The sequence below is a fragment of the Lucilia cuprina genome, chromosome 6 (genome assembly GCF_022045245.1).
Source record: "Lucilia cuprina isolate Lc7/37 chromosome 6, ASM2204524v1, whole genome shotgun sequence".
Taxonomy (NCBI): domain Eukaryota; kingdom Metazoa; phylum Arthropoda; class Insecta; order Diptera; family Calliphoridae; genus Lucilia; species Lucilia cuprina.
Genome location: NC_060954.1, coordinates 43,249,962 through 43,260,096, shown reverse-complemented (window position 1 = coordinate 43,260,096; position 10,135 = coordinate 43,249,962). Strand labels below are relative to the sequence as shown.

General features: G+C 32.4%; 1 protein-coding gene across 8 annotated transcripts in view; it reads right to left on the bottom strand.

The window, feature by feature from the left end:
* LOC111680551 (E3 SUMO-protein ligase PIAS2) overlaps positions 1 to 10,135 on the bottom strand; it is a 32,745-nt gene that overhangs the window by 8,974 nt on the left and 13,636 nt on the right. For 3 of the 8 annotated variants that reach the window (XM_023442215.2, XM_046953399.1, XM_046953402.1), the window contains exon 9: positions 4,449 to 4,903. The exons of 3 other annotated variants lie outside the window; for them this stretch is intronic. In XM_023442215.2, coding sequence (XP_023297983.2) covers positions 4,518 to 4,903 — 386 coding nt within the window. In that variant the 3' untranslated portion in view covers positions 4,449 to 4,517. Of the gene's footprint in view, positions 1 to 1,190; positions 4,037 to 4,448; positions 4,904 to 10,135 lie in introns of those variants that run through there. 2 more of the 8 variants (XM_046953398.1, XM_023442217.2) reach the window with 2 other exon arrangements.

Below are 10,135 nucleotides of genomic sequence, written 5' to 3'. Positions count from 1 at the left end.
GGTAATAATTTTCCAAACTTTGGTGGATAATGCATTTTGGATCCTTAAACAAGTGTCGTGGACAGCCGGCCTTCGGCCGGGCGCAAGGGTTTAAAACTCTGGGGTATTGCGAATACTGGCTTCGCTAATTTTAACCTTTCTTTGTACACCATATATTTTATATCATTATGATTATGAACACTACGATACTTTCAAATGTATCACAATTCCATATGACAATTTTAATAATGCCCAGGAGCATAGTGACATAAGTTCCATGGAATACAAATAGTCCATTTATCATGAAAAGGCTTAATTTAGAGAAGCCGGTGTGTGAAATACCCCAGAGTTGAAAACCCTTGCGCCCGGCCGAAGGCCGGCTGTCCACCACACTTTCGTAAGGAGTTGGGAGTTATTTCACTTCTGTTGGGAATTATTTCATTGGAAGTTATTTTACACAAATAGATTCTTCGACTTGGGAATAATTTCATATTTTTTGGGATTTGTTTCATTGGGAGCTATTTCGCATTTTTTGGAACTTACATTTGTAAAACTCCCAAACTTCCAATTACTGGGAATTATTTCATTTTAAACTTTGGGAGTTATTTCATTTTAAAAGTTAATTTTTGATGAAATTGGGGTTTATTTCATTTTACTCGTTGGAAGTTATTTCATTTGGGAGTTATTTCACTGTACCTATACTATAGACTAGACTATAGACTAGACTATAGACTAGACTATAGACTAGACTATAGACTAGACTATAGACTAGACTATAGACTAGACTATAGACTAGAATATAGACTAGACTATAGACTAGACTATAGACTAGACTATAGACTAGACTATAGACTAGACTATAGACTAGACTATAGACTAGACTATAGACTAGACTATAGACTAGACTATAGACTAGACTATAGACTAGACTATAGACTGACTATAGACTAGACTATAGACTAGACTATAGACTAGACTATAGACTAGACTATAGACTAGACTATAGACTAGACTATTGACTAGACTATAGACTAGACTATAGACTAGACTATAGACTAGACTATAGACTAGACTATAGACTAGACTATAGACTAGACTATAGACTAGACTATAGATTAGACTATAGACTATACTATAGACTAGACTATAGAATTGACTATAGACTAGACTATATACTATAGAATTGACTATAGACTAGACTATAGGCTGGACTATAGACTAGATTATAGAATAGACTATAGGCTGGACTATGGACTAGACTATAGAATAGACTATAGACTAGACTATTAAATGGATTACTTATCAAAAATTTATAAGTTAGAAAAAGCACGAAAAACCTCGTGAGGTACTCCGGTATTTATCGCCATCAAAAAACACAGAAAAAAGTAATTAAATTTTCCATGCCTGGTTTAAGCATCAAAAGGGGTCGATTTTCACAATCATATCAATCATATTTTTACTATATTTACACATCAGCTCCCTTAGACTTTTCCTGAGACCGGCCAATAGTCCAGTCCATAGACAAGCTAGTACACAATACATCAAAATTAACATATAATTTTCAATTAATTTAGATCTCGGCTTAAATTATGAATTTTGCTGGATCATGTTAATATTTTGAACCAATAAAAAGTCTAAACCCAGAAATATATTAAAGAAGGAAGAATACAATACAGAGATTAAACCATTATTTTATAAATATAGATATAGATGAAGTTTTTCAAGCATAGCTTTATCTAAAACTAAATAAACATAAAATTATGGTGTATTAAAAGTACAGGATCATAAAAACTAGTACCTTTTTCTCATTGTTTGTAAAATCAAAGGATCGCCACAAAACAACACTCTGAACAAGCAAATAGTGTTCATTTGGATTCAAAAATGTTTATATTTTTTCCTTTACATTTATAAAGTTCCATTTTATACCTTTTTAAGATTCTCCGCATTTTCTGACGAAATCTTAAGAAAATTCTTTCAAATAACTGTTTGTTTAGTGAAATTATGTTTGATTGTGAAAATTGTTCCCCGAGTATAATTAAGAAAAACTGAGTATAACCAAAAATCTACAACATAACACAAATTTGGCAAACAGAAAACATACATACAAAATTAAGAATACAAAACTAAGAGTGAAAAGATAATAATAAGATTCTGTTCTGTTCTGAAAAAAATACACAAAAAAAAACACAGGTCAACAAAATTTCCCAAAAAAAAAGTCGAAACCGCTTAGGAAACAATAGTATATACATTTCTAAATATAAAACAGCAATGATAACGAATATGATTTCAGAATTTCTTTATTACATCGATTTTTAAGTAGTTTCAACTATTAGATATCTTTGAAGTTAGAAGATATAAAGCTGGAGGTCAACGTCTACGCTTTCTCGCATTCTACGCGTCTGTCAAAAAAGTATAATCAATGAAAGTTATAGGTACAACAAAAGCGCAGAATGCTTTGAAGTGTAGAATTTACTTTCAGCTGAAGGTCCACAACACGCGTTCTACACTTTCTCCTTGATGCGTATAATACTTAAAGTACTCAAAGCGTTCGACGCTTTCTCGATTCCTACTTGTATGTTAACAAAGTAGAATCAATGTATTTTTATGCTGAAAGCTAAAAGTACAAAAGCGTAGAATGCCTTGACGCGCAGAATAGCTAAAGTAGATTTACTTTTAGCTGGAGGTCAACAACATGCTTCTACGCTTTCTCACTTTCTACACGTTTGTCAAAAAAGTAGAATCCATGTATTTGTATGCTAAAAGTACAAAAGCGTATAATGCTTTGACGCGTAGAATAAAGTAGATTTACTTTCAGCTGGAGGTCAACAATACGCGTTCTGAGCTTTCTGACATTCTATGCGCCTGTCAAAAAAAGTAGAATTAATGTATTTGTATGCTGAAAGTTACAAGTATAAACGCGTAGAATGCTTAGAATTGGTTCACACCAGGAAACTTTTTTTGGAAAACTTTTGATTTTTGTGTGTGAAAGAAAGAGAAAGAAATATCAACCATCTCTTTTCATCACACGCAAAATCAAAAGTTTCTCAACAAAAGTTTCCCTGTGTGAACCAGGTCTAAGTGCCGGTCCACACTATGAAACTTTTTTTGGGAAACTTTTAATTTTGCGTGAGAAAGAGAAAGAATATAATTCATATCTTTCACGGTACAGAGTTTCCCGTACTCGGAAACTTGTTTTGTTTTTCTTCTCATTTGTAGTTTCTGACTGCATTTGTGGTTCACACTGGGAAACTTTTGTTGAGCTGGTTGATATTTCTTTCTTTCTCCTACACACAAATATCCAAAGTTTCTCAAAAAAAGTTTCCTAGTATGAATCAAGTCTAACAAAACAAGTTTCCGAGTACGAGAAACTCCTTACCGCGAGAGAGATGAAGAGGCGAAGACACGTTGTGTGGACATCCGGCTAAATAGATTTAAAACTCTTAGTTTAAAGTTGTGTCATTGGACCTTTAGGGCAAACTTTATAAATAAACATGTCTTAGTAATCGAAAGTTGGGGTTTTTTCTATTAGAGTTTTTTTTAATCTTAAGATTAGGATATCATTAAGAGTGAAGAAGATATAACAAAGGAAATTATATCGTCTTCATTCTTAACGTTATCATGTCTTTGCGTTATGATAACGTTTTTCGATTTCAGAAAGACATTTTCTTTAAAGTTTGATGTAATGCAGAAATTCTGAATTTAGCTACAATTGAGCTCAATTCTTTAGAAAATCCTACTTTAATCTCTGGATTAAAAATTTTGTTGACCTGTGTAGTTTGGTAGCAATAAATAGTATTTTACATATCAATATTATCATTAGAAGTGTTATTGTTATTATTATTATTGTTATTGCTGGTGATCATTGAATTGGATGAGGTAACAACAATATTATGAGATAAACGTGTGGCTGCTACTGCTGATATAGTACCCGATGAGGATGACGTAGGCGTTGAGCAGACTGCCGTAGAGGAGGAGGAGTTTTTAGTAGATGATGAGTTATTTTGACGTAAATCCATTAAAATTTGATCCTGTATTAAATCCGTGTTTAAAGCGCCCTCTAAACATTTTAAAAACAAATTTTAAAGTTTAGATAAAAGTAAAAAACACAACAACGAAGAAGAAGATGAAGAAGAAGGGGTCCAATAAAAAGAGAGTGAAAAAATACCAACAAATTAAAATAGAGTTGGCTTATATACATACATATGTAGTAGATTCATAAAATGTTGTAATGTTGTAAACGAAATAAAAATTTGAATTTATTATAAGGTTGGTTGCTTTTACAATAATTTATGTTTTTTTTAATGCTTAATTAACTAATAAATTTATATAAACTTTAAAATAAATACTTTATAAAAAAAAAGAAAAAAAATTAAAAACAAAAAAAATATCTAAGAAAATTAACAAAAGAAAACAATAATTATAAAGAAATTAATAAAAATAAAAAAAGTAAAAAAAGATGAATTAATGAAAATAAAACATGTTTAACAAAAAAAAAAAACCAACTACTAGAATTAGCAAATCGATGCCTTCTAAAATAATCATTTTTTCCTTTTCATCACACGACTTATGGTTATATCTTCATAATTTTGTGCTTTTTGCAGGTTTGTAGAGGATAACTTTGAAATTTGACCATTTGGTTTATTGTCATTGGTACTACGTGTAATAGTTATAGCGTTTTTTTGTAATTGATTATTGTTTTTATCATTATTGTTATTATTACTATTACTATTATTGTTGTTGTTATTGTTATCTTCAACATTATTTAGTATAATATCAATACGATTCAATAACTTATTATAATGGCGAAAAAAATCACTATTAGGTGATTTATTATTATTATTACTATTATTATTGTTATTAGCACAATTTGTTCTTAAGGGAAGGGAGGAAATTTCTTTAGTTCTATTCGTGTTGATTTTTATAACTAGATAAAAAGAAAAAGAAAATTTATCAAATAGTTTACAGAGATGTATTTAGTATGTATGTATGTGAGTGAGTGATGGTTGTTTGTTGTTTTGGACACACAGAAAAACGCTTAAAAACAGAGATTATACACAAACACAACACATTTAACCTAAATATATATAGAAATATGAAAATATTGTTTAATTATTATAAAATAAATATATTTATACAAATACATATGTATGTTTACTTTAAAATATATATATTTTAATAATAAAAATCTAAAATTTAGTATAAATACTACATAGCAATTTAAATTGATTACACAATGCCGTTTTTTTTTGGTTAGAAAATAGTTTGAATTTACGTCAATAAGAAGCTTTTGTAAGTAACTTGTAATTGAATGATTTGAGTTTATAAAGAATAGTTCCAGCTGAAAGTAGCCAGCAGTTCGACGGGGCAGTCCCGACCTGACCACTTAACCTACCACTTGTGGTGGCCCTTAGCCACCTGACTACCCAGGTAACCGACTATTTTAACATGGGCTTGTCCTACGAGGAAGTCAATCGTCACTCTACACCCTACAAAGAGACAGTAAAGAGACGCGCTCGCTTACAAATGGGACACTAAAGTGACGACTGTCTTCATTCTCGATTACAAAGAGTTTATTTGTGACAAAAGACCAAAAAAATACGAATTGGAGTCAGTCAGGTGGTAAGATATTAATGGAACTAAAATTTAAAAATTTCAAGTGTCTACTCTCTAGAATACTATGGGACAATAATGTGACAATTGACCCGAAAGATATAAATTTGAGTCAACCAGATGGTGGCATATTAGTAGAAAGAAATAATCATTTCTTCAAAAGATGGGTAAAATAACTACATTCGGAAGTACAACAAAAAACTACTTTTTATCTTTTGGTTACTTGAGGATAGTAAAGAGACGACAGTCTCCGCTCCCGCTTACAAAGAGGACACTAAAGTGACGACTGTCTTCATTCTCGATTACAAACTGTCATTCGTGACAAATGACCCAAAACATACGAATTACAATCATCCAGGTGGTTAACTATTAGTGGAAATTACTGTCTTTTTCGTATGCATTGACTCTTTGTCGAACTGCTGGGTACCTAACTAACACCACTAAAGAATAAATTTAAAATTCAGTTATGTAACATTCAAAAAAAGTTAATACAATTGTCCAATTCACAATCGATGTCATATCATTGTAGCATTGTATGTCATAAAAATTTTTCAAATACAATTTTTTGAAACAAAAACAAAAAATAATAAAACAAGGACTAATGTTGACCATTTTCAATAGGTTCCGTCTACGGTATCATAAAAGATCATGTGCAAAATTGCATTGAATTATCTCCAAAATTGCGACTTGTAGTTTGATTACAAAGTTTACAAGCTCTATTTGGAGGATCAGTTGTATGGGGGGTGGTAGGTGATGGACCGATCTTAACCATTTTCAATAGGCTTTGTCCCTGGGACAATAAAAGATCATATACTAAATGTCATTGAATTATCCACAAAATTGCGAGCTGAAGTTTGATTACAATGTTTACATGGACGGACAGACAGATAGACGGACGAAACCGATTGGTATACTTAAAGGTGGGAATAGGACCAATATTATTATGCGTTATAAACTTCAGCACAAACCCAATATAACCTACCCACTAAAGTGGTGTAGTATAGTGGTGTACATACTACGATACAACCATACAACACAGATTGTGAATTTTACAAATATAAACTGAATTATAAGAAAAAGAAGAAGCACTTCATGATTTACGATTTTGTTGAATTCTGCGATCGTACAAATACACTTTGTATGTTGCGTTGTTGTAACCTTAAAATCGAAATTCAGAGGGAGAAACTTTGAAAATGAATTCAAATGCAAAATGTGGGTAATTGCCTTCCAAAATATATGAAATTTGGGAAAATTGCTATCGATTTTGTCTGCAACAGCTGTTCAATGTTTACAAAATTTCAACAACAAATATCACAACAGGAGAATGTTTTTACGATATAAAAGTTAGTTGACGAAAAAAGTTAATAGGGAACAGATTTCACGTGAAATAGTGATATGGCAATTGGGGTGAATGTGTTGTTGACTAGACAGTTCCTGTTGGGATGCCATCCGCGTAGTCACCCAAACCAGATTCTGATGGAAGATCTCCCTCCCAGGCACATACGGTTGGACATCCGACGCTTTCGCTGTAACATCCAAGATGTCATACCATCAGACGTCGACAGATTGTCAATTGTAAACGCCCGGGAAATGTTGCATCAAATGGCAGTCAATGAAGCCATTAATGGCTACAAATGCGATCGGAACAATTACCCAGATTGCAGTTTCCTCTACAGCTACCATGAATGAATCGACCCAGGCACTCAAACGTTTTCCTGTCTAGAATCAAAAACTTCCTAGACCGCTGCGTTTACAAATTTGTGCCCCATAGACCATAAGACCGACTGAGGTGGCACATTTTCTCCAGCTCTCCTTCCATTCCTTAGACACAGACAAGGTGAAATAGGCGGATATATCGAGGTATCGAGACAGAAATACGAGGACACCGTTTGCTAAAAAGACATACAAAAGACATGGGCTCTCCTACAATAAACACTGTCCCAAATGCAAAGACTGGAGAAAAGGAAGATGCAGTCTTCCATCTTCTTAGAGAATGCCCTTCTTCTTGGCAGTTACTTCATAACCAACCTTGGTGATGTATTTGGGTTAAAGTTTAATGATATCCAGAGACTTCATATGGAGATTTTCCAAAGGCAAGATCTAATGCTATAAAACACTACAACCATGGTGTAATCTGGTCAAAACCCTAGTATCTTCGACAAATCAACCAAAAGCAAGGAAAAGATTAGGAGGTGCTCCCTATTTCCGAGGTTGAACACTTAGATAAGAATAAAGAGGATACATTTTATATGCAAGGATTTCAACAGAAATGATAAAAGGTGCAATTACAGCGTTTTTAGTTAATTGTTTAATAGCACGCAGAATTTCTCTAGATTGTGTAAAGACGAGAAGAAGAACATTATAATACTAATAACCTGAATTTTAAAGACTGAGGCAGATAGGTTAAGAAAAATATTCCACTTTAAATTAGAAGATAGTTAGGAGTAACATGGGCAACCTTTATGTTTGAGCAGGTATTCTTCCCACTTGTTTCATTTCTTTTTTCTTTTAGTTTCTGTCACCTTTTATATCTGGACGTCAAAGCTGATCTATGCAGAATTGGCTTTAATAGGATAGCATCGTTTGTTCGTTCCTGTAATACCTATAGAGTATCACAACTGCGATTAGTACCCAAGTGATTGGGCTCTCGACTGCCCCTGTACACTTTGTTCTTTACCTCTTTTGTATTGTTAGTGCCGGTCCACACTAGGAAACTTTTTTTGGGAAATTTTTGATTTTGCGTGAAAAAGAATATCATTTATCTCTCTCGCAGTACGGGGGTTCTCGTACTCGGAAACTTGTTTTGCTTTGTTATTCTTCTCATTTGTACAACAACAAATCAATGCAATTAATACGTAGTTTCTGAAACAAAAGTTTCTTCAAAAGAGAAATAGGAAAAAGTTTCTTAACTAAAGTTTCCTTTTGTGGACTAGGTCTTAGTTTGTTTTAATGGACCACTGCTCAAAGAATGATCCCTGCTAACGCAATACGTTGCAAATGGAACTAGGTAAGCAGATTATGAGGGAAATGATAGAGGAAGTAGTGCTTGTGATCATTACATTGCATGTGAAAGTCTTTGTTAGATAATTATTTCACATACGAACAGTCTGCCTAATTAAAAGTTTTAATGGAAATGTATTGTGTAATACACTAGCCAAAGTTTGGCAAATGGGAGTGTTCTAGACGTATAGAACAGTAACCAGATAGAACAGTGATATACACCCCCAATTGCGGAAGTTTTCCAAAGAATCAAGGGAATTGTTTTCTACTGGCATAAAAAAGTAAAAAAAAGTTGTTCAAAAAAAAAAAACCTTAGCCTTCAGCAATACTTAGTTCCTAAGTTCCTAAAAGGTTTAAAAAGACACAGATTTTATAAAAAAAAAATTAATTATTTTTATTTTAATACGATTTTAATTTCAATTGCAGCATTTTCCAAACATCTGTAAATTGTTACCTCCCAAAAAATTGGTGTTCCTTTTGCACCTAACCAATCATTAACAACTGGAATCATTATCAAGTAAAACTTTACTTCTACGTTTAGTTTTACGCATTGTCTTTGGTTTCTTTTGTCTATTGGCAACACGATTTGCTAAATTTAAAATATCTTCCTGAGGCACACAAGGCAATTCGTAGACATCAAAAGGCAATTGTTTTAGGGAATCAATATTTTGTTTTGCTGCAGCGTTAATGCTATAGAAGTCACTGTAAGGCATAACTTCATTGTTTAACAAATCCTCAGACATATTGTTATTTCTACCAAAAGCCAAAGTTACTTGCAATAATCTCACCAAACCGGTAACATTTAACGCAATTAGAAATGTTATTGCAGCCAACAAAAGTCTTGCTATATAGAACGCTTCATTGCGTATCCAATCGGCTAATTGTGGTGCATTATAAGTTAAGAAGTTTTGATTACTTGTTATAATATATTGACCCAGAAAATGACAAAGAAAATTTAATAATCTAAGACTTGGTAACCATATTTGTCGCAGAACTAAATCTGTAGCATATAGTATTAATGCTAATTCCACCAGATATATGAGAAATTTTTGAGGCATACGTTTGGTTTGCGGCAAAAATGTTCGCAGTTTTGTAAACATACCCAAAATGGATAATACGAAGAGTGAAGATGCAGCATTTGGTGTTAACAGAGGTAATTTTGAATAACGCAATTCGATGATACTTAGTCCATGCAAATGCATAAATATTCCCAGACAGATTATGATAGCAGATTCAATAATATTTAATTTCATTTTTTAAATTTTTAGACTTAAAATTTTTGTATTGAATTTGTGAAAACTTGTAATTGAAGTTTGAAAATAATTTCAATGTAAAGAAATTTGGAATGAAATGGAAATAGATCAGGTGTGAGGGATTAACATTAGAGTATTCAGAGAATTATTGTTAATTAAAACTCGATTTATTGAAGTTTACATTGTTAAAGTTATTTTAGTAAAACTTCAGGCAATGATTGCATGGTTTTTTATTCGCATACTTTACACTTAAGTCTGCTCTATTACTTGGACTATAATCTAGTCTATAGTGT